Genomic DNA, 25,464 nt, shown 5'->3' with positions numbered 1-25,464 from the left:
GTGCTTCTTGTTTGAGATGTATGTGTAGTGGGACAACGTCGAGAAGAACCTCGAGAGCAGCCGTGGGAGTCGAAGAGAACGCACCAGTCATTGCCATTAGGCACATCCTTTGAAGATGGCCTAATTTAGACTGAATTGTCCTCACTTCACCCTTTTGCCACCACACAAGACATCCATAAGCCAAAATTGGTCGTACAACTGTTGTGTAAATCCATTTAATATATATAGGTTTAAGACCCCAAAAGTAAAGAATCGAAACAAAATTCTTACAGCAGTATCCACATGAAAAGAACAAAAAACAAAATTGGCATTTGTATACCTATCCGCGTTTCTCTTATTCAGGCCTCTAGAAAAAAGTAACGCTCTTCTGTCAAGTCGATGTTTTTGTCGGACATCTGGAATAACTTAACTCCGACAGCGGCAGTCAAAAGTTATGCCGGGCTGTATGTGTCAAAAGCCGCGTACACATCGCTTTTTTCACGTTCTTGTTTTACAAAATATTGTAGATTTTAAGTGAAGCGTCCCACTTGAAAATAGTGAAAAATTGAAGAATAGTGACTATTCTTTTTGAAGATATTCATATTCCGTGGGAGTTGCATCGATTGATTGCTGAAAATGGCCTCCGCTGAGAATACAGTGAACAAAGCCGCAGGTAGGTGTGGAAGCCTTCGCGAAGGCTGGCTTGGATCGTAACTTTTGGGTAGACAAGAAACCGAGGAACGCCATTATGAAAAAAGCAAGCTTTTTTTCACTGGCATGAAAAATGGAAAATAGTGGCTAATCGGGTTCCCAAAATAGCTTGTTTATTGAAAAATAAACAAATTGTGGTATATCAATTATGGGACTCTAATAGTAATATTCACAAATTGTAATAATTTGCATTGAAATATATCGTAATCAGTTGATATTTTCCTCTATTCTTTTGGTATCAGAGGCGGCTCCAGGAGGGTGGTACAGAGATTGTTTACATTGATAGGGTACTGTGACTTAAAATGAAGCAGAACTTACAGGTACCATTAAAATAGTAATAAAACGTAAATACTTATGTATACTGTTTCTCCTATTATGTATTTTAATAATGAAGCTGGTCGCGGTATCCACAGAACCAGGTAGTGCATGACGCATTTTTAATTACCGCATGGACTGACCCGATTCGCATAAGTCCCATGTCGATTTTTCACGATTTTGATTTTCTTTTAGAACTAAGTTAAAAGTCACCTAATTATGTAAAACTTATATGGGTTCGTTCAATAAAATTAAATTTAAAACTTGAGTTGTCTCATCTAAATATTGTTTCGCATAATAGTCACATTCCAGATATGGATAAACATAATTTTGGCTAATTTAAAAGTTCTCTACCAATATATACAGATAAATAGTATTATGCCAAATTTTCAGAAAAATTGCAGATTTTTATAAATTTTATTTTTTTTGTATTTTTTCATGTAAAACGAGTTTCAAAAATTCAACAGCAAATTGCTCAAGTTGGAGAAAACTGACATGGGGCGCTTATGGGAATAAAGGCACCAGAGCACTACTACAAAATTTACCTTTCATGCAAAAACTTTCCATTCGCTCAATCATATTTTTAAATTATTTAAGGTCGACTTTCCCAAAGAATTCATGACTTATAAAAATTTAAAACAAAGAGGCTTAAAAAATATGAGTTTTTTTTGGGAAAGTTGACATTAGATAAGTCACAAAATCGAATGAATCAATAAAAGAAACAATTCAGGCCTGGTAGCGAGTCACTTTTTAGTGACTTGGTCACTATTTTGAGTCTAGTCACTAAAAAGTCACTATTTGCATCCAAAAGTCACTAAAGTCACTATTTTTGCATTGCCTGTTGTAAAAAAGTTCAAAATAAAAATCATTTGTACCTATTATTATCAACCAAATCAAATGTGAATCTGGTAGTAATATATTAAATTTGGGAAATATGCATCAAAGAGGTTCTAAGTGTGTTGTGAAAATCGTGAGGTTATTTCCGATTCATGTAAACTATGATCTTTTTCTTCATGAATGAAATTTGGCTAACCTAAGTAAAGAGTACATAATTGAGAAGTATTGGAACCAGAACCACGCATGTTGGTGAGCGTTAATACCCTCCGGTGACAAAGATAGTGAACAGCCTCAGTTTCATCATATGACAATGATGTTTGATGTTTCTCAACATCAGGGAGAATAATGAGCGATAAGGGCGACGATGACAGAAAGTATTATGCCTCCCAAGATAAACACTCAGATCATGATCATCTCAATCAGCCTCCGTCGAATTGCGCTGGAATGCGCCCATTTACTTTACACACGGCGGCTATTCAGCTATGGCAACCCCATTCGGCGTCGCATCCTGATGAACATCCTGAACAGAACATGAACCTAGAGCGTGCCTTGGTGTTCTTAGTTTTGAACTCTGAACACAGTTCTGTGTGCACTGGGTTGGTACGCGAGAAAAACTATCCTGGTAACTAAGATTCCTTAGATTTGGAATCATGCAAAACAATACCAGCAAGCTTGATTTCTATCCGTTAGATGCCCACGTGTTTCATTACTAGCCGAAAAATGTATAGCATGCCGTCGCTTGAATTTGTTTTCCTAGGATACGAGTTGCTAAGTTAGGTCAGTGCTCTTGGACAGTGTGCTGTGTTCAGAACATTTTGAACACGAACACGCGTTCTCGTGTTCAGATACATCTCTGTTCGGCGGCTTATTAAATTTAACAGCACAGACACGCACCCTGTGTAAAAAAATATGCATGGGCGCGCTGCTGCGCAATCTTTGCTTGCGCGTTACCACCGCGAAGGGCTGAGCATTTTAGAAGAGCGTGACAATACATTATGATTGTTTGATGGTTGTTAAATAAACGTAGAGCAAGTAATTCTGGCACAAGCCAATGAATTCAAAACTTATTGATTGAATTTATTTCAGAAATATCAGTTTTATTAAAAACTAGTTTATTTGTGGACGCAGTAGCGCCCATGGCAAGTGTTTTTTTTTTGCGATATAAACGGTTCATTAATTCATGCATTAAAAAAAATTTAAAATTTTCAACGTCTGTTGTCTGTGATTTTTTTCATCAAATGCTGTGTCTGGTTGTCTAAGGTTGTCACTGGTTTTCTTTTCTGCATCTGATAGTTAAAAAAATTAAAGTGTCAAATATTTTCTTTTTTGTTAGAATTTCCCCGCGTGCTGCGTCTGATTGGCTAGTCACCGGACAGACAAACAGGGCTATTATATATAGTAAAACTGCTCATAAACAAATAAGAATAGGAAGATACCCAAAAAACTAGTGTGGAGGTCAAACAAAATCAAATCAAACAAAAACTTCATTTCAATTTGTTATTAAACCATAGTTTAATAACAAGTATATCGCATTTTTTTTCGTCATTTTAATTACTTTATATTTTTCAAACAAATGGTCCTTCCAAAAATTTATAAGTAAGCTTTCTGAGACCAAATAGTTCACCGTTTAGGTATCAATAAGATAATTTTCTATTTTCTATCATTCTTTGGCCGTTAAACAGAAAACTTTGAGCTCATATTTAACAACAAAAGTTGTTGTAATTCTCAACATAATTTCGAGACGCAACTTGTAACTCACTACCAGTTCCCCTGACACCGGGTAGTTTTCTTATCGTGGCGTGTTACTTAATATGAGGTATCATGGTCACATTGCTAGTTTCTGTCTGATCCAACGAATACCATCCTCAATATCCTACTCCGTGGAACTTATGAGAGTGTCGCAGGCCTCTTGCTTCCATCCTCGCCGTACTCACGATGAAGATGGACGTGACTAGTAGCAGTAATCCTCATTCTTTTGTTGTTTTTGCCTTTTCTTGATTTCAGATAGCATTCTAGTTAAGGTTTTCAAAAATAAAAGACTAGTTTTCAATCTACGAATTATGCCTAACAATGCTAATGCAACTTGTAGCTCTATACCGGTTCAAAACTTTATACAAAAGTCACTTTTTCGAACGGCATTTATCGCTACCAGCTCTGACAATAAATCAAGATATTTTAAACTGGAAATGTAAAATGAGTCGAAGACGTAAAGTTTGTTTTTGTAGTTTTAACGCTAAGCTATTAGTACGTTCCATTATTAATTTATCAATCTATATATATAAAAATGAAATGGTCTGTGTTCGTATCCGCATAACTCAAAAACGGCTGGATGGATTTTCTTCACTCCTTCAGCAAATATGTTCGTTATCGTTTCCGACGGGTTTATATGATATTTCCCCAGTCTAAAATCATTAGTTAGGTTGAGTAAATAATGAAATACTGAAATAAAGATTCGTATGGGAACCTCACATATAGGCAGTTCTCAACGTTAATATTCGCCTACTATGCAGGACAACGTCTGCCGGGTCAACTATATATAATAATATTTCCAAAAGGGATGATTTCGACTTTTTTTATTCTTTATTATAGTGAAGTGGGTAAAAGTATTGATTAAAATAAGAAGGCCAATTAAAGATGCACAATCAGCAATAGTGTTAATATTTATTTTAGATTAGAACATTTCGCTTCATTACATGTCAATGTTTTAAAAAAGTCTGCAAAAAATAATTTCCGTAGACTCGGAGTTTGGAATCAAAACATTAAATTATTTTTCGTTGACGTAACACATATTGATAATTGGATATAACTGGTCGGGTAAACCAAAAAATTAGATGACTTCTGAATTCTGTAGTAACTTAACTTAATGTATGATAATCTACAAAACCATCCGAACAGTAAAACTAAATGTAAACTGGCACGGTAGAAGATTCGCGATAGAGATTACTGTAAAAACAACATTTGCGTTTGAGGATTTAAAGTCAACAAACAACATGTCTAGTGTACTTCTACCAAGGGTGTTTTCGATGATAGTAATCTGGGCTCAATCATTTTAGAATCTAAGTTTCAAAAAGTTTCGTATCGTTGACTTCTCAAAGGTTTTCCTACAATTCTGCCAAACAGTTGTTTGAATTCCACTAATAACGGAGTTACAGCGCTACTTGCAGTAACTTATACTAAGTTATACTGCCGTGAATCGCATATTTGTCCCATATGAATAGGAAACCCAGCAAAGATGGGACAAATATGCGATTCACGGCAGTATAGGGCACTGCACGGACTGCTTTGTCTCTTTCTCGTTGCAAAGAAATTTGAAAACAACAAAGCCAGTAAACGTCAAAATATTTGAGGAACGAAAGAGAAAGATATGTTTCCGTGCAGTGCCCTATTGACCTTTTGTATAGGGTTTGTTATTATTATGAGGTAAGGTGGGGCAAGATATGCCCTCCCCTCGGTTATGTGATCTTGCCGCGATGGGTGGGCTTACGCCATTAGCACTGATATGTCAACTAAAGACATCTCCTATCGTGGTGGTATCACATGTTGACTATTTTTTGTATTATGCCGCTTTACATATGTGGCATTGACGGCTTCATTCTCGATAATTTTTACTAATAGTTAGAGAATAGGCGTGATGAAGCTCTTCTTTGCCACCGAAAAGTGAATCCTATAGCTGACTCATAACTAATCATTAGTACATTATAGATCATAACAGTTCATTTGGAATCGAATAATAAGTAGCTTATAGTCTTAGACTACCTTGACAAAGGAATGACAATAAAATAGACTAATGTACGAACAGTTTCCACTTTTCAACAAGACATACATTGAGTTCGATAGTATTGCCACAGAACAAAAATCATGAAGAAATAATAACTTAGGCAAACAAAGTAATTCAACCAACGCATACTTCGTACCTTCTGACCTTAAAGACAAGAACAACATCGTACAGATCAATCTATATGATTAAGAATGAGATAATGGGAGAGAATATCTATTTAAGTTGTAAATATAATGTCTTTTGAGCCAGTTCAACAGTGTCTTGGACGGCATGATTCTTTTCGGCTGGAAAACTGCTTCAAAAGGTACTAACTTGTCATTTGTATAAATCGGGGATTGAACACTTTCTAATATTTGATAAAAAAAAACTTCCGATTCAGTTTCTACGATGAAGCATTGGGCAACATGTTCCATGTGAGTCGAAAAACTGCTTCGGTCGATTTTGAGCCCGTTCAATGACAATAGACATCTAAATAGCATAAAAACTAACAAAATATTTTTTCATACCACAAAAGTTCAACTCAATGGACGCAGTGCGCCCAAAAAAAAGCAAAATAATTTGACTTTGACAAGAAAATGACAAAAATTACTTTAAACTACTACGATGTTAGTTAGCATGAGACCTGTCTGACTATTTATGAACGTAATTCCCTCTGTTCCAGTTGCAACAGCGTCTTCTTGGACATGTTCCGTGTACGGCTGGCAAACTGCTTTGAAAGGAATCATGCTACGGTATCATCAAAGGCCTGGTGCAGAGGTTTCTACTCTATTCAGAGTCCCGCCAGTAAACCTTCATAAAAACCCATATTAATCCACCTACAGTGAGATTTTAACCCTTCCTTATTTATAAGGAAACAATATTTTTAGACTCTAGTATTTAAAACGAGATAAAACTACTCAACTTCCCACGGCGATTGAACGTGTAAAGTGGCAAATTAATTGCAAATTAATTAACAGAAAGGCGGATTTCATGGGTTGAGTGAAAAGATATTTTAGTTACAAACAAGATAAACATTGTCGCTGTCCGGAACATTTTTTGCTGGCGAGTATAGGGGATCTAAATGTCAATGAAGGAAAAATACATACGATTTGATAGTTAGGACAGCTGATGTTTCGGACAGCAGAACAAAGGGAACCGAAGCGACAATCTTTATCTGGTAACAGTAACTAAAATATCTTTTGTTGAGTGACAACAAAACGAATGATAATGCACTGTACGTCAAGCTGCCTATCTATCAGGCGCTCGTCGGATTGGATAGCTATTGTAACATGGTTAGTACCTATCGTAACGCTGGTAGCGTATATAGTCGCAATTTCTTGAGACCTCGATATAAATTAATTCACAATTAACTAAATCAGTCATTGATCTGAATGAAAATCAATAGCGTTCAATAATAGCATACAATTCGCCTTATGGATGGTTTATTTTGTAAAACTAATTTTGTATAATACACCCGATTCTTTTTTTACACGGGGGATGCGTTCCGTGTAAAAAAAGTTTTCAGTTCAAAATTGGAAAATCCGTGTAAAAAAGTTTTATGATTTCTCGACGAACGAATGCAAATGGAGCAACTTTTGCAAAAATTTTGTATGGGATTTTTTTAACACGGCCGTGTAAAAAAAAAATCCGTGTAAAAACAGAATCGGGTGTACCTTAAAAATGAGTTAGATTTATACTGCCGTTCTACACATAACTGTCCCATGTATATAGGAAATCTCAGCAAACATGGGACAAATATGCGTATGACGGCAGTATATGACAGTTAACTTCAGAATTTGCACACATACGCGCACATACATGCATATAAGTGGTATATTAGTGTCTCAAAACATGCTCACATTTGCTATCTAGCTTCAACTGAAGAAATTTTTGAAATTCCTTTGAATTTTTATGTTTTTGCTTTTCTCAGAAGATTTTTTGGTACATGCTTATACGTACTTGAATTAAAATGAATTGTTTCTTTCAAACAAATAAGAAAAATAAGCATATCATATACTTTATATAATAGCCCTGTTTGTCTGTCCGGTGACTAGCCAACCAGACGCAGCACGCGAGGAAATTCTCACAAAAAATAAAATATTTCACACTTCAATTCTTTTTTACTATCAGATGTAGAAAACAAAACCAGTGACACCCTTAGACAACCAGACACAGCATTTAATGAAAAAAAAATCACAGCAACAGACGTTGAAAATTTTATTAAAAAAAAAAACACTTGCCACGGGCGCTACAGCGTCCATAAATAAACTAGTATCATATAATTTGTTATAATTATATTTTCAATATTAAAATGAATTTCTCGCGGTTAGTTTCATAGGGGCGTAACTGAATAGATCGATTTCTCTTCATCGATGTTTTCTTTTTATTATTGTACCGAATTGCGCTAGTTTGTCGATTATATAATGGTTTGGTGTGATAAGGGATGATTGTATCTTGCACCAGTATCAATAATCAGGGTTGTAGCATTTGAAACAATTGAGTTATTAACACAATATAAAATCGATTAAGAGAAATCGATCAATACAGTTACGCCCCTATGAAACTAAGCGCGAGATTTGTTTCAAATTCCATATATTTTATTCCATAATTTAAGAGATTTGTGATAGATTAGTGCGTAACACGCCTGCGTAACGCATACAAAGTGAAATTATAGACACTTCCGAATGAAGGGTCAAACAGGTAACGTGGGACAAGATATGTCACGGGGTAAGAGAGATCAGTACCGTTTGCCGTTATAATAATTGTGCCGTTGAAAGATGAATAATTTGATTTTTGTTTATTGTCACTTGATTTGAGAATAAAATTCAATTTTAGGGGTTCGCCGTAGAGCTGTACGAGCTCGTGGTTCATTCTTCGTTGCCACACACAGTTTTATTGCACACCGCCAAAGATGGTCATAAGCACCCGTCTCTCGTATACTCCGAGTGCTTGTAAGTCCTCCTCGAGCATTGTCCATGTTTCATGTCCGTAGAGGACTACCGGTTTTATTAGCGTCTTGTACATGACACATTTGATTCACCTTTTTTGACCGCAGTTTCTTCTGGAGCCCATAGTAGGCACGACTTTCACAGATGATGCGCCTTCGTATTTCACGACTAACATTGTTATCAGCCGTTAGCAAGGACCCAAGGTAGACGAATTCCTCGATCACCTCAAAGGTATCCCCGTCTATCGTAACACTGCTTCCCAGGCGGCCCCTTTCGCGCTCGGTTCCGCCCATAAGCATGTACTTTGTCTTCGATGCATTACCAACAGTCCAACTTTTGTTGCTTCACGTTTCAGGCGGGTGTACAGTTCTGCCACCTTTGCAAATGTTCGGTCGACAATGTCCATGTCATCCGCGAAATAAACAAATTAACTGGTTCTGTTAAAAACCGTACCCCGGCTGTTTCACCCTGCTCTGCGCATGACACCTTCTAGCACAATGTTGAACAACAGGCGCGAAAGTCCATCACCTTGTCTTAGTCCCCGGCGGGATTCGAACGAACTGGAGTGTACGCCCGAAATCTTCACACAATTTTGCACACTATCCACCGTTGCTTTGATCAGTCTGGTAACCTTCACAAAAAGTTGTTGTCGTCCATAATTTTCAATAGCTCTACGCATTCTATACTGTCGTATGTCACCTTGAAATCAATGAACAAATGAGGCGTTGGGACCTGGAAGTCACGGCGTTTTTTAAGGATTTGCCGTACAGTAAAGATCTGGTCCGTTGTCGAGCGGCAGTCGACGAAGCCGGCTTGATAACTTCCCATGAACTCATTCACTAATGGTGACAGACGACGGAAAATGATCTGGGATATCACTTTGTAGGCGGCATTAAGGATGGTAGTCGCTCGAAAGTTCTCACACTCCAACTTGTCGCCTTTTTTTGTAGATGGGGCGTATAACTCCTTCATTGTCGTTGCATCATCAGGCTACATTTGGCCCCAATGATGTAGAATATTTGAAAAAAGTGAACATTAAGAGATGGTGTCAAGAGATAATACTAAATAGGTATAAAACATGTAAACAAGCATAGTCATTGTATTCGTTTGTTTATGTCTGCGAAGAACGATGAAAATCTTCGGCGTAACATGCTCCGTGTGGCGTGGAAATCGAAGCGTGATCCCTCAAGGGTGGGGCTGGTTGGCTTCCATCGCTCGCTGAACTGACCATTTAAGAGCGAATGTTCGGTATACCCGATGAGGACAAACCAACAAACACAGGCTTGCTTTAAATACTTCGATTTTGGACATAAGTCATATGACTGCAGGAGTCCAAATCGGAGTAGGTGGGACTATGCCGGAGTTATGCAGCTGAATGGCACAAGGATAACACCTGCCAGGCTGCTTCGAGGTGTTTGATCTGCGCTACTGACGTAGACTCAGATGAATCTCAATCACTGCGCCACTAGCACCTGGCTTAGAACTAAAAGAAGATTGTGACCATTTTCACCATCAAGCTATAAAGCTTTTATTATGTGATCGTTGGCAGTCTCTAGACTAAAAGTTTACTCCGGGCCCATTCCATGTACCCCATTGTAATCGAATGTTTTTTCTATTAATCTCTAAGCAATAACACAGGTTCCAAAGCCATGTTGTAAGTCCCCTTTAATATTTTAGATTATTTTGTTTGAGTGGTTTTGTGTCAGAGTCGTTTTGTTTTTTTTTTCAGTTTTCTCATCAGTAACGTTAGAGTCATGTTCCCTTTAAACAAAAAAAGGTTTGAAAGTTCGTTCAAATACTTAATCATCAATCGCAAGAGTCTGATATTGGGATATTGGAAGAAAAGCGATCTATCTTGATAAATTTAAATTGCTGATTAGTAACCAACTCTAATATATCTTATTACCTTTTGATAAAAATGCAGCGCCCAATTTTTCGAAAATTATCTAGTCTAAGCAGTCTAAACTGAATCAAATGGCTGAAATGTGCCATAGTTCAGAACCAATCCACAAATAATAATCAATAATGTTCAACCTACAACCAACAGCTAGATATTTAAAGAATTGTCGAAAGAAAACGCCGAAAACTATCTTTGAAGACCTTTGAAGACCCATTCCACATCGGCATCATCACCAAACAAGATTCTGTATGTAAGGTTTTGAAAACATTTTGTGAACTTCCATTTGATGATGGGCTTATAAAGTCATTGGTCGATCCTTACGACCTTAGGTGGTCAAATTACTAGTCATGTAGAGAGAATGACAGTGGATTAAAGCATCATATGATCTACCTCATGTACGTAGATGGTGATAGTCGCAATGAAACGTTTGCTCGATACTCCATAACCATACTCGGACGCAACAGGAGGATAATGTTGTTGTCAATGGTAATGTTTCAGTTTAACATTCGTTAACATTGTATAACAATTTTATCAGGAAATATTCTGGTTAATCTTTCAGAAATTTGTCCAGAAATTAATTCAGTGAAAATGCTTTAGTATATTTTGTAAAAACAATTATTCCCTTCAGAAAATTTTCTAAATTACTTCAGAATTCTCACTGAAACATAAAAAATATCCCAGAGGATTTCCAAGAGCTCGCTCAATAGTTTAATCCTGGATATCCTTGATGGATGTTTAGTAATTTTTTTTTAAAAAGCTCCGCTCCAAAAACTTTGTAGATTGTATGGTGTTTACTCAAATTTGAATTGAAATGTCTTCGTTGAAGAATTCATACACAAAATATGCCAAGTAATCTTCAAACATGTTAAAAGAAACTCCATTAGATGTTCCTTATAAAGTTTCATTGCCTGTTGTTGTACTTACATCTAGTTGAAAGTAGTTGAACTTTTTTTTTAAATAAAACATTGCTGGAATTTCAAGACCATAGATTCACTTTTGGCAAACAACTAAAAATCGATAAAATAAATTGAGTAAGTGTAGCTCCCCTTAGCATATGAGACTAGTTATGCCACTTCTTTACAAACATGACCATTTTTTTGTTATTTTTCCATGGGGCCATTGGCTATGGCCCCAATCGACAAATATTAAACGACCTGAGTGTATGCAGACCAAAATATTTAAAGTATTACATGGTTAGAATGTTTTTCAAGGCTGTAAGTGTTGCATGGATGTATGTGAGCTTGTAGGGCTTGATTTCCTGATTATTTCCTGATACTCCACAGAGAGTGAACAAGAATTCTTACTCCATAAGTATTTCTAAGAGCCAATGGAGGTTTCTCGATGTCCACAAAAATACCTAACCCGTACATTTTTTTAACGGAATTAGAAGGATTTCTAGAAGCTTCCACGATTGTTCAAAAAGTCGTGTCAAAAAAATCGTGTTAGTAGTCTTGGAGGGAGGTGCATTGCGACTCCAGAGAGTCCGTGTAAATTCCCAATGGTGGATGATTGCACCAGTAAGTTTATAACATTGGAGCAAATTTTGGAAAGATGTGAATTATGAAAACCTTTCAGGAGTTCTGCGCATTTACTTGATTCTTTGTGAACGACCAGAATTACCTATTAAATTCTACATATCCTTAATGTTCTGCTTCAGAAGTGATTAGGCTTCCAGTAACTCAGGAACTCATATGGACAGGAATCAAACATGCAGAGATTTTCATATGCTTCTAGGAATTGAAAAAAAAACACATTTTTCATACCTGGAATTTTTCGAGAAATGGTCTGGAAAGTCAGGGAATTTCATTCTCAAATTTGAGTCGACACCCTGAACATTGCACTTATTAATCCTGTTCCATTATTTTCACAATTACAGACAACGGCAAAAAGTTGAACGTTGGCAACTTGCCAGCCGATGTGACAGAAGATGAACTAAGGGAACATTTCAAGGACTTTACTGTGGAAAATGTTGAGATCTTCCACTATCTGAAGTACACGTTGGCGCTGCTATTGTTCAAGGACAAAGACACGGCAACGAAAGCTCTCAAGGATAAGGAAGGTTCTCTATTCCGTAACCGTCGCTTACGGATGCATATTGAATACATCGCCATCTGGAACATCAAGAAGAATGTCTTTGTTACGGTTGTCGATGATGACACAACCGAAGAACAAGTTTATGATAAATATAAGGATGCAACCGAAATTACCGGAGTGCTGGTATTCCACCCATTGGCTTACGTTTCCTGCAAGACGCAGGAACAAAAGGAAGCTGTCATCAAGGAGCTCAATACAGAGGAGGTTACTGTATACGACGTCACCGGTCATGATCAAAGTAAGTACGACCTGGAAAATTATTATTTATTTAGTTTGCTTAACATGATCATTCTTTCCTGCAGATCATCACATTGAAATCTGGCGTGCTGCCAAGCTGTTCTTCCGCAATATGAACCGTGTATCATTGATCAATCTTCCGGAGAGCTGGGTCTCCAACCAGGAGGAACTGAAGAAGGCCGTCGCCGACACCGGCAACATGACCGAGGTTAAGGTTATCAACAATAGTCATGGCGCCGTGGCTCAGCTTTTCTACGAAAACGAAGAAACGGCCCGGAAGGCGGCTTTGGAACTCAATCAGAAAATTTTCGACGGCAAACGTATCCACGCCCTGCACGTCACAGCGGCCCTCATTCCAAACTACGAGACGAGCGTGTATCTCACTTCGTTAGAAAAAGGTAACATAAAGTCGTGGAATAAAACGGGGTAGTACAAACTCGTCTTTTAGATTTATGAATGATTTAGTCCATTTGACTATTTAAAAATATTATAAAACATTCAACTTAAATGTTGCATATGCTAAACAGTCCACATAACACTTACAGCCACTTCCGAGGAGACTATTTACGATCATTTCAAACAATTTGGAGAAATTGAATTTGTCAGCCGCCGTAAGTGCGCCGATGAGCATGCCGTAATTTGCTTCAAGGATGCCAGCGCGGTTGAAAAAGCTCTGGATTGCAAAGCACTTCCAATCCCGAAGGCGGACAGCGACAAGGCCGAAGATAGAACTATTTCCGTTAAGAAATACAACGGACCTTTGAGTAAGTAAACTGATGTTACAATTTTGTAAAAAAAAATCGCCTTCCTAATTATATTTTTTCCTCAATTTTCCAGTCATCGATCTTAAACCCTCGCATGTGAAAAAGCTTCTGGAAGATGGCGAGGAATCAAAAATGCGCCCACCGCCACTACCGCTGGCTAAGTTGTGGCCAATTTATGTATCCAATCTTCCGTACACCGCCGACAAGCGGGACATGAGAGACTATTTCTCCAGTGTGGGAGGCCACATTAAGTTCATCTTTTCTCCGAATATCCCAGCCTACAAGACCAGCCAAACGTCCATGGTAATGGCTGCGCTGATTTATTATGCACGTCGCGAGCAAGCCACCGACGCTATCAAGGCATTTAATGGCAAACACTTCCAAAACCGTTGTCTTCACGTGTTCCCAGGACGCAAGGACACTTATTTCAATCCGGAGACATCGGTTCGGCTAGTTCGATTAACAATTGGTATGTTATTGGATCAAACCACTATTATTATAACAGTTCTTACCCGAATTTATATCATTGCTGGTTATTTACAGGTGTCACTGAGGAAAAGCTTTTTGAGAAGTTCCGCAAATTTGGCTTTATCGAGTGTGTGGTCAAGCGTAATCGCAACACCGCCCTCATCGAGTTCCGCGACAAGGAGATCTGTGACAAAGTCCTCCAGCTTCCCGATAGCGAGAAGCCCGTTCGCTGTGGCATCGAACCATTGACCGCCAAGGTCAATCGTAAAATCTTCAAGGAAAATGATGAAAAGATTTCCCTTGCCATGCAGGAAATCATTGACAAGAATCCGGCTGTTCTGGAGAATGTACAATCGACCAGATTCAGCGGCCCGCCACCACTGAAGCGTGGACGTTTCAATGGACCGGATCCAAGTAAGTAATTATGTTCTCTTCGTTTGGTTTTACTGTTTTAAATAACACTGCACGCGTTTAATGCTACCCGTAAGCACTTTGCTCTTTGAAGAGAGCATCACACTAGACAACACTTTTTTTTCCAAAGAAAATTTTGCGACTGACTTGGGAATCGAACCAACACTTCGCAGCACAATTAGATTGACTGCCAGTCGATACTTACCACGACCCGAACGTCCACATATTCAGCCTTCTCCCATTTTCTTTTTAAATTTCATTTTATAATTTTTAACTTGTTTTTTTTTTCTGCATGTAAAAGATATTTTGTAACTTTTGTTATTTTGTTTATTTTATTGGACACGAAAACATGTTAGTGTTACACTTTGTATCAGGTCAAGGATTTTTTCTAGATAAATTATAAAACTAAGGATTAAAATATTGAATGAAAGTCAATTCGAAGTGATCTGGAGCTCCACTTTCATTTTTTTTAACGAGGAACAACGGAAATCTGCAAACAGACAAATGAGGAGTTTGTTTATTTGTTTGTTTTATTTGCATACCGTGAGAGACTTTTTTTTCGCGAGGTGTCATGATAAAGCACTGAATACTGATTCCGAGGGCCATGATAGTCCTTAATAAATTTCTGTTTAGGGTCTGTCTCATTTGGAGAATTAAACTGAAATTAAACTTAAAAGTGACATTTCAATAATTATCGAATAACTACTTTTGACAGATATCGAATCATTATTGATCGATGTCCTATTGGAATTGCTGGGTAGCACGCAGCCATTCTTATGGCTGGCTGAATTTCAAATTTTCGAACTGTCAGTTTTAAGTAAAATTAAATTTGATTCGGGAAATGAGACAGAGCCTTAATAACTTAAATGTGACAGTTCGAAAATTAAACAATCTCCCGGTCATAAGAATGGCTGGTGCTACCCAGCAATTCCAAAAAGTTATCGATGAAAAATGATTCGATATCTGTCAAAAGTAATCATGCTCTTCGAGCAGGGTTATTCGATAATTATTGAAATGTCACTTTTAAGTTTAATTTCAGTTTAATTCTCCAAATGAGACATACCTTAAAAGCTCCAAACATGGAGAGCACTGGTTCTGATTATTCGTTTCAACTTGTTATAGCTGTGCGGTACCCAACCCAAAATGAGTGAGAATCATCACTTCTCGGTGAGGGTAGCCTTCCGATGTTGTTTTATGACGTTTTGCAAATGAACCCACCGCTCAGCTTCTGAGGCGTGCAGACGTGTTTCCGATTGCGCTCTTGGAAAGTCAAGTGATCGATTACAGTGGTTAAAGTTCAATTCCGTCTGTGCCGCGTCGCGCGTTTTAGTGATCCGCGATGAGGCGAGAAAATACTTTTCGTATTGACTATTCGAGTTTCCCGGTGAAGCCGTCATTCGAAAAGGTTCACGGCTTTTGCCGCACGGTACTCGGCCTGAAGAAAGAAGAAGTGTTGAGACTACAGTGCCACAGAGGTGAACAATGTGCGTTCGTCAAGGTTGACAACCTGGCGCTCGCACAACGAATAGTGCAAGAACATGACGAGAAGCATGAAGTGGAGCACGCGGGAAAAAAATACAAGCTTCGCATCACCATGGAAGATGGATGTGTAGAGGTTAAAGTACACGACCTGCCAGAAAACGACCCCGAAGAAAAAATCGTGGAATTCTTGAGTGCGTTCGGTGAAGTGTTTTCGCTGCGAGAGCTAACATGGGGAGAAGGGTTCGAGTTCGGTGGGATACCGCTCGGCATTTGGTCGGCCCGAATGCTAGTCCATCGAAACATCGATTCGTGGGTAACGATCGATGGAAAGCAGGCCTACATTGTTTACAAGGGGCAGATCGTCTCTTGTAAATACTGCAAAGAGCAAGCGCATACTGGCATATCGTGTGTCCAGAACAAAAAGCTGCTAGTCCAGAAGAGCTATGCGAACGTGGCGAAGCAAACTGGTCCACGACAACCACCGAAGAAGGCGAACGGTGCAAAACCCCCGAGCGCCAAACCGGTCGGTCAGCGTTCTGTCGCACCACCACCAGCTTCGCTGGAGGTTTTCCCCGAGCTGCCACAGCCGTCGAGTCAGACCGAACCGTCTGGCTCAATAAACCCAACTGCAAGCCAGCCGACTGCGCCCATTGCACGAACGGTGTCTCCCAACCCGTTGCAAACACAAATCGCGCGCAGCACATCGTCGTCGTTGCGCACACAACCACAGACCGCTGAAGTGGTCTTGGTTGACATATTCAAAAAGCCAGTAAACGCGTTGCGATCGAAAATCCGAACCGCCGGCAACGACACGGACGATTCATCCACATCGACAAAAAGCAGCCGAAGCCGAGGACGCCCGCCCGGCAAGAAACAGCGATGCAACGACGGTGACGACGAGCAGGATGTGGACTTTCTTCCATAAATGGCTCTCACGTCTTACAACCTCGCATCCATCAACATCGGCACGATCACGAACCCCACAAAACTGAACGCACTCCGAACCTTCATAAGCAGCCAAAACCTCGATATCGTGTGTCTGCAGGAAGTCGAGAACGAACAGCTTTCCTTGCCTGGCTTTGTCGTTTTCGCGAATGTGGACCACACGAGGAGAGGCACAGCTGTTGCGGTGAAGGAGCACATTCATGTCACTCACGTGGAGAAGAGCCTGGACAGCCGACTAATCGCGCTGCGAGTGCACGACACAACGATCTGCAACGTCTACGCTCCCTCCGGCACTGCTCAGCGCGCTGCTAGAGAGGAGTTCTTCAATGGCACGCTTGCCTATTATCTCCGCCACCACACCGAGAACGTCATCCTAGCTGGCGATTTCAATTGCGTGCTGCGTGCGTGCGATTCGTCCAGCCCGAACACCAGTCCATCTCTTACTCGATATTCTCGAAGTAATTTTTCCAATGCATTTTCACCTCGCTAATTCGATGTTGTCTGAAACAGTTGCATGCACGATATAGTTAGAAGTTGGAAATGAAAAATACTAAGCGAGAAGTAAGAAATGAGAAGTGAGACATGAAAAATAAGAAGTAAGAAGTGAGAAATGGTAAGTGATAAGTGAAAAAGTTGAAAGTGAGAAATTCAAAATGAAAAGTTGGAAATGACAAGTAGGGTAAAGTGCCCAATAGTGGACCCTCAAGCCGTTTTTGCTTTATGACAGCACAATGTAAATATATTGCTATGAAATTCCATCGGGAGAACCTACCTTACAGTCCTATGATTTGATAACATACATTGGAAATGCTTTGGAAAGTAAAATTAGATGATTTTTTACATTTCTATAAAAAATAAGCACAAGCGTGTCCATTATAGAAATATTTTGTGGGGTCCACAATAGGGAAGAAGAGCGGGACGATATAACCCTGGAGCACATTTCGGACGAATGTCAGCGGCTTCTGAACATCAAACACGACACGGCGATGATAGAGACAGCGTCTTCATCGGCAGGAGTGCAGCAAGTAAAGAAGCAGTACAACAGGAGTTTTCGTTCCGGAAGAGCTTCGCCGGACTCAAGATCCGACAGAAACCAGAAAAGTACCGGTCCAGCAACACCTTGCTGGAGCTGCGGTGCTATGCACTACTCCAAGGACTGTCCGTTCCAGAAACATCGGTGCAATGACTGTGGGCAACATGATCACAAAGACGGATACTGTTCCAGTGCGAAGAAGCTCAAGTCTCCAAATAAGCGGTTATTGTCCAAGAAAGCGGCAACACGAAGCGTACAGGTGAAGAACGTCCGGAAGCGAAGAAGATTCGTGAAAGCGGAGGTGAACGGCAGGCAGGTCAGCCTGCAACTCGATACTGCGTCGGATATCAGCATCATTTCCAAGCAGACATGGCAGAGAATCGGGAAACCTGCGGGAAGTCCGGCTATACTGCAAGCCGCCACAGCGTCCGGCAAGCCCTTGAAGCTGGAGTTCCAGTGTAGCTGCGAAGTGGTCATCAAGGGGAGGAAGCACATCGGTCGATTTTTCATCGTAAAGCAGGAGCTTAACCTGCTCGGGCTCGATCTCATCGACGCTTTCGATCTCGGGTCGGTGCCTATGGACCAATTTTGCAATCAGGTCCGCAGTCATTCAACGACCGTCAACTCTTTCAAAGCAGCCTTCCCGAAAGTCTTCAGCGATGCACCAGGGATGTGTACGAAGGCGAAAGTAAAGTTTACGCTGAAGGAAGGCAGATCACCAGTGTTCCGACCGAAAAGACCCGTGGCTTACGCCATGTACAGCACCGTCGACGCCGAGCTGGATCGGCTAGAAAGTTCCAACATCATCACACCGGTCGACTTTTCAGAGTGGGCCGCTCCCATTGTCGTTGTGCGGAAAGCAAGTGGCGCAATCCGCATATGTGGTGACTACTCCACGCATGGTGACCAGCGAACCGGGAAAACCGGGAGAACCGGGAAAAAACCGGGAATTGAAAATCACCGGGAAAATGTCGGGAAATATGCGGGAAATTTAATAACCACCGGGAAAATTTTCAAATCTGCATTTGTCTCTTTGTAAAAAATGGTGCAGTAGTCTCAAACATCATGAGAGAATTGGTAGACTCATTTAGTCATTCCATTCTATTTCAAAGTTTACAAATTTCTAAAGTAGATAATGTATTTATGAAGACCCTAGATACCCCATTCAATCGAGGATCAATCGTCACCAAAGTTGAGTTATTAATTACAACTCCGGGTTACTTATACCCAGAACATGAGTAATAAACTTTGATTGCACCGATTTTTTTGTATTAAATCTGACTTGAACTTTCCTTAATTTTTAAATATCCATTCGATTTGTCCAATCGATTGTCCAAATAAAAATATTTGGCATTCCTTCTCTTTTATTTTAAATATTGAAACATTTCCAAAGCCATTCAAAAAAGCGTTTTTCCACATTCGTTTTCAACAATAATCTTGTATTCAACAAAAACAAATCAAATTTGTCTTTCACGATCCTCATGATGCATCAAAGAGTTGTGACGATGGAGATTTGATTCACGGTTACACATTATATTAATTCGTAGTATCATATGAGGTTTAGGTTCGGTAATCTTGTTTACGGACGAACTATACTTTCAAACGTTAACAAGAATATGGACTTTCGATTAATAGAACATTGTACACATGTTCTTAGAAAATTAGGTTTATTATCAAATTGTTTAATGGTTTGAATAAATGCGATACAGAGGAGATGTTTAAACATTTTATTTTTTTTTTAATTTTTCGATATTTTTCTGCAGAATTATTCTATTATAGCAATGTCTAAATAATTTGTCATGAGTTCATACTTACTAGAAAAAAAAATCAAACTAATTAAGTAAAAAAATAGTATTATTTAGCCAACAAAAATCACTCTTCTACATTTAATTTTACAGTTGCATTTTTTTTGTACCGGGAAATTTTCCGTAATACTGGGAGAAAACCGGGAAATAACCGGGAATTTGAAATTCAAAATTCACTGGCCACCCTGTCACGGGCCTCAACGACGCTCTTCAGCCGCACCAGTATCCACTTCCTTTACCGGAGGACATCTTCGCCAAGCTGGCGAATTGCAAGGTCTTCAGCCAAATATACTTGTCAGACGCCTTCTTGCAAGTAGAAGTGGACGAAAGCTGTCGGGAGATGCTCACCATCAACACTCATCGAGGACTCTACAGGTATAATCGGCTTCCACCAGGAGTCAAAGCAGCACCCGGAGCATTTCAGCAGCTCGTAGACACGATGCTTGCTGGTCTCGAACGCACTTCGGGGTACCTCGATGACGTTTTGGTCGGCGGAGTCGACGAAGTCCGGATCCAGCCAAAGTCGAAGCCATCTGCAATATGCCAGTGCCGAAAAACGTTTCGGAAGTTCGCTCGTTCTTGGGGGCGATCAATTATTACGGGAAATTCGTCCCGAGTATGCGCAAGCTTCGATATCCGCTCGATGAGCTGCTCAAAGCCGACAATAAGTTCGCCTGGACGGCGGAGTGTGAAAAATCTTTCACTACCTTCAAGCAGATTCTTCAGTCCGACTTGTTGCTGACACACTACAATCCACAGCTCCCCATAGTAGTAGCCGCAGATGCATCGTCAGTGGGCATTGGTGCGACCATCAGCCACAAATTTCCAGATGGGTCGCGGAAAGTAGTCCAGCATGCATCCAGAGCGCTGACACCTGCAGAGCAAGGCTATAGCCAACCGGATCGAGAGGGACTCGCGATCATCTTCGCTGCGACCAAGTTCCATAAAATGCAGACCGATCACGCTCCACTGCTTCGAATCTTCGGTTCAAAGAAAGGCATTCCAGTTTACACGGCGAATCGATTGCAGCGTTGGGCACTGCAACTTCTCCTCTACGACTTTGAGATCGTCTACATCAGTACCGATAAGTTCGGGAACGCCGACATCCTGTCGCGGCTGATCAACCAGCACGTCAAGCCGGAGGAAGACTTCGTCGTAGCCAGCGTCATCACGGAGAATGATGTAAGATCCATCGTTTTAGATGCAGTTGAAGCACTTCCTCTCCATTTCAGGGCGATTCAGCAAGCCACCCGTTCCGACCCAGTACTTAACAAGGTCTACCGCTTCATTCAGCATGGCTGGCCGCAATCAAAGAAAGCCATCACAGACCAAAAGGTTCAGCGGTTCTTCGACCTTTGCGACTCGTTATCAACGGTTCAAGGGTGCATCATGTTTGCTGAACGCCTTGTCATTCCAGCGGAATTCCGGATGCGTTGCCTCCACCATCTTCATCGTGGCCATCCGGGGATCCAGCGCATGAAGGCGATTGCGCGAAGCTATGTTTACTGGCCGTCGATTGATGCGGACATCGCTGCGCACGTCAAAGCATGCAACAGTTGCGCAGCTGCAGCCAAAAGTCCGCCCAAATCAGCGCCGCTGTCGTGGCCCAAATCAACGCACCCATGGCAGCGTGTTCACATCGACTACGCTGGCCCGATCGAGGGTGAATACTTCTTGCTGGGCATCGACTCGCATTCCAAGTGGGTGGAAATCGTCCGAACCAAATCGATCACTACCTCAGCTACCATCTGTATCCTGCGGAGTCTCTTCGCTCGCCTTGGCATGCCCGAGACGCTAGTTAGTGATAACGGTACGCAATTTACCAGTGCCGAGTTCGCTCAGTTTTGTTTGGAGAACGGTGTCAATCACGTGACCACAGCGCCGTTTCATCCGCAATCCAACGGGCAGGCAGAACGCTTCGTGGACACCTTCAAGCGAGCAATTAAAAAAATCCGTGAGGGGAAAGGAGCCATCCAAGAGGCACTGGACACTTTCTTGATGACCTACCGTTCCACACCCAATCCTTCAGCTCCACAAGGTAAATCTCCGTCCGAAGTTATATTTGGGCGCAGAATACGGACCAGCCTGGACCTACTTCGTCCGCCAACCGTTCCGGAAGTGAACGACCACTCAGGATCAAGGTCATTTAAAAAAGGTGATCCAGTCTACGCCAAGGTGCACACCAACAATTCCTGGAGATGGGCACCTGCGGTAGTCTTGGAGCGAATTGGAAACGTAATGTTTAACGTGTGGGTGGAAGACAGGCGTATGCTTCGGTCGCACATCAACCAGCTACGTAACCGAACCAGCGCCGGCAGAGTGGCAACATCCGGGACGACCCCGTCCAGGACAAGCAATCAACAATTGCCGCTGGACATCCTTTTGCAAGCCTGGAATCTGCACCAACCAAGTCAGCCTCAACCATCATGTCCTTCTGCACTTCCAACACCATCTGTACCAGTGGCACAGATGCCATCATCGCTTGCTGCACCTTTCGATCAATCGACACCATTGCAAGCCACGTCAGTTCAACCGAGCGAAGTCACCGGATTTCGTGAACCGTCGACGTCAACGTCCAGATTCACATCGCCCTTCGAATCAAGTTCTGTACCGTCAAGTACAACCGAAACAGCTGTCCAGGTACCTCGCCGCTCTTTGCGCAATCGAAGACCGCCGATAAGGTTTGACCCGTTCCAGCTGTATTAGAAGGGGAGATGTTGGGAACCACTGAACCACCAACAACACTACCATCACCAACACTGCTTGCTCACTGGTAGCAGCTCGTCTGCTACCCGTTGATGCGCGATAGCAAGAACAACAACAATACTCTGCCATTATGTTTTGTTATGTATTCAGTCCGCACGCTTCTTGCGAATGTTTCTTTATGTTTTAGTTCGTCTTCTAATAAAGTTTTTTAATATGTTTATTTTGTATGTGCGCGTTTAACTTATGTGCAACGATGCACTCGAACACCCCGTCGGCGCGTACATAACAATAAGTGAGAAAGGAGAAGTCAGAAGTGAGATGTAAGAAGTTATGAAGTGAGAAGGGAAAAGTGAAAAGTAAAACTGAGAAGTGAGAAATGAGAACTTCGGTTACCCGGTTTGAACATATTTAAATCGAAAATCATGCGCACGGTCTCTAAAGGGCCTGTATGGTCACCTTCTTCTTCTTCTGTACATGGCCTCTGAGGGCCTGTATGGGCTGTTATTGGCTTGATATCGAGCCAAGTTGTCTTGGTAGACCAATTCATCTGAACTCCACAATGATTTGGAGAACTTAGAACATTCTGTTTGGACATGTCTCCAATATATGAACCCCATGGGTTGTTATTTACTTTGTTTTAAGCCCAGTTGATTTGGTAGACCATTTGGTTAGAACTTCAGAACGATTTGGAGAACTTAGAACATCTGATGTGGAAATATCTAGATCGTAAATAATGCACATAGCCTCTAAGGGCCTATGTGCCCAGCATAAGTTGCTATTGGTTTCGTACCAAGCGTAGTTGAACTGATAGGCTCTGAAATCTAAAATGGTTTGGGAAACCTAGAACATCTGAAGAAATATTGTCTGCAATGATGATTCATCATCTCTGAAATAGTATTGGGTACATTTATAAGAAAACCAGCAATAAAATCGTTCATAAGCGATATTCGCGTGCTATTTTCGTCCTTATAAAAGTGGCCAACTGACAATCTTTCCTTCGAGGATTCTGAACAATATGAGGTCAGTTTCGGAAAATTTATAAGCTGATGATTATTTTGGGTATATAAACCTTCCGGTTTTCCTCCTGCTCATAGTTCTAATAAGATGTGAAGATAGTCAAGCTCAGATCAACCCTTGAAGGCGCCCAATGCAGATCTCGATATCATATGCATTAGAAAATTACCTTCTTTTATTCTTTTTACAGATTTTGGTGGCAACCGCGGTGACTTTAACAACGGAAACGACTTCAGCAATCCTCAAGTCATCCAAGATCTGCTCCGTTTGGCATTCATCTCCGGCAAGAACCTGGGCGAGGGCATCGCCAGCGGAAACAATAACCCATTCAACAGTTCAGACTCGCCCCTTTCCGGATTGAACTTGGCCAACGGGTTCAGTGGTCGCAACTTTGGCGGTGGTTCGAATAACTTTGGAAACAACCTCGGCAACCGGAACAATTTTGGAAATAACCAAAATAATTCCGGCAACAGAAATTTCGTCGGAAATCAGCAGCAGAACCGAAACAATACCGGTAACAACGGTTTCGGCGGCGGTGGTGGCAATCAGAACAAGTTTGGCAATGCAAACAACCAACAGCAGCAGAACCGCAACCAGAACCAAAACCGCCCGTTGGGGAATAGACGCTTTTAGAGAGGGGGTCGTCCGTAAACCGTAGAACAACGGCACGCGGGGGCAGCTTCCCAACTCTGTTGTTTCCGAATGCGACTTCGATACGGATGGTCATTTCGTAGAGCAAAATCGCTTTCCCCGACTTTTTCCAGCGAGCAGAAAAATTATTTAAAACTACATTGTGTGACCGTATTTGAAAATCATGATTAAGGACGAAAGAGGCAATTTGCATACATACAATTTGATTGATGACGATGAAGATATATAAACCACATTTTCAATGATGATGATGATGATACAAAATATTCTTACTTTTACGATTTAATGGATTTTAGACGATCTTGATTTGATATGTGTATGATGATTATAGAATATACAACAAAGCGTATTGTATTTCCACAAATTGGTAGTTTCATAATTGTAATTACACTTAAGATTTGATTTTATTTAATCGCAACATTACAACAACTTACTGAAGAAAGAAAATTTGAAATTCATAACTACATATTTATAAATGGTGAAGAAGAGATACAAATCGATGAGGATTTTGGGATAAATTACGAAAGTTCATTGTATTAGTAAACTTTAACCATTGTGAAAAGATCAAAACATTACAAAACTATTGAAAAATCTCGTTAGCGGTGCGCGTATTGACGAAGAGACTTTCGAGACTTGTTTTGAAATGCGTCACAGAGCAAATACCGTAAAGTGAGCGTTTCCTTGTTCTCTCCTTCTGCACCGCGACGAATTTGAATGGAATATGATCATAAATTATTAAATCTATAAACATAATCTTATCGATATAAGAAAGTTTGTCCTTTTGCATCTTGAGCAATTATTAAACAAAAAAAGTAAATGATATAGTGGAAATTTTCGCACTTATCTATGGAAAACGTTGCTGTCAACTGGAGTAAAAACGCAAAAAGAAACCTGAATGAGGAAAAAATGAAATGTTTTCAAGTATTTTTCGCTATGTTGGATGAAATGTTTCCAACTTTAATGCGATGTCAATGGATTTTTAAACGTATCCAATTTTTATGAGAGGTGGCAGCAACGGAGTGCGCTAAATGGTAGAAGTTAGTTCTGTTTTGTTCGTTTGTTTTATTTTTCTTTCCATATAAACTACACTTTCTTCGTGTTTTTTGGATAGTATAAACAACTCTGCATGAACGTTTCCTTTCTTTTTATATTTTATGAGATCCGATTGCTTCAAAGAAAAAAAAAATAGTAGAGTGACAACCCCTCAACCACACAAACACACACAAATGTTGAAGCTAGCTATGGATCAAAAAAGAGAAACATCTGAAAACTGTTCATTGGAAGAGATGGTGGCCGAACGCAACGCATTTCTGGAACCATTTTTCTGTGGCAGCGAATGTCTTTTCGGGGACTGCAGGCGCATTGACCTTGACGGGTCGGCCACTGGGGGCCAGAGAAGGACCTTGC

The 25,464-nt window shown here is 40.6% G+C and overlaps 2 protein-coding genes across 2 annotated transcripts; both read left to right on the top strand.

The window, feature by feature from the left end:
• Positions 1-417: 417 nt before the first annotated feature.
• LOC134205361 (uncharacterized) lies at positions 418-24,469 on the top strand. The gene is made up of 7 exons (XM_062680561.1): positions 418-652; positions 12,324-12,779; positions 12,844-13,176; positions 13,324-13,542; positions 13,616-14,011; positions 14,086-14,424; positions 23,597-24,469. The coding sequence occupies exons 1-7, from the start codon at positions 616-618 to the stop codon at positions 24,037-24,039; spliced, it is 2,223 nt and encodes a 740-aa protein (XP_062536545.1). The 5' UTR covers positions 418-615; the 3' UTR covers positions 24,040-24,469.
• LOC134205362 (uncharacterized protein K02A2.6-like) lies at positions 20,669-23,584 on the top strand. The gene has a single exon (XM_062680562.1). It carries the CDS (start codon positions 21,076-21,078, stop codon positions 22,390-22,392), a length of 1,317 nt encoding a protein of 438 aa, XP_062536546.1. The 5' UTR covers positions 20,669-21,075; the 3' UTR covers positions 22,393-23,584.
• Positions 24,470-25,464: the final 995 nt, after the last annotated feature.

Source organism: Armigeres subalbatus, chromosome 1 (genome assembly GCF_024139115.2).
Source record: "Armigeres subalbatus isolate Guangzhou_Male chromosome 1, GZ_Asu_2, whole genome shotgun sequence".
In the NCBI taxonomy this organism is placed as follows: domain Eukaryota; kingdom Metazoa; phylum Arthropoda; class Insecta; order Diptera; family Culicidae; genus Armigeres; species Armigeres subalbatus.
Note: the sequence above shows the minus strand (reverse complement) of the source record. Positions and strands in the feature narration are given on the sequence as shown.

What these genes read in the sequence shown, in the direction of transcription:
- LOC134205362 (XM_062680562.1), top strand. Translation starts at nt 21,076, where the DNA reads ATGTTTGCTGAACGCCTTGTCATTCCAGCGGAATTCCGGATGCGTTGC.
- LOC134205361 (XM_062680561.1), top strand. Translation starts at nt 616, where the DNA reads ATGGCCTCCGCTGAGAATACAGTGAACAAAGCCGCAG. An exon ending in TACAGTGAACAAAGCCGCAG is followed by an intron (nt 653 to 12,323) that starts GTAGGTGTGGAA and finishes TCACAATTACAG; the next exon opens with ACAACGGCAAAAAGTTGAAC. An exon ending in GAAATACAACGGACCTTTGA is followed by an intron (nt 13,543 to 13,615) that starts GTAAGTAAACTG and finishes TCAATTTTCCAG; the next exon opens with TCATCGATCTTAAACCCTCG.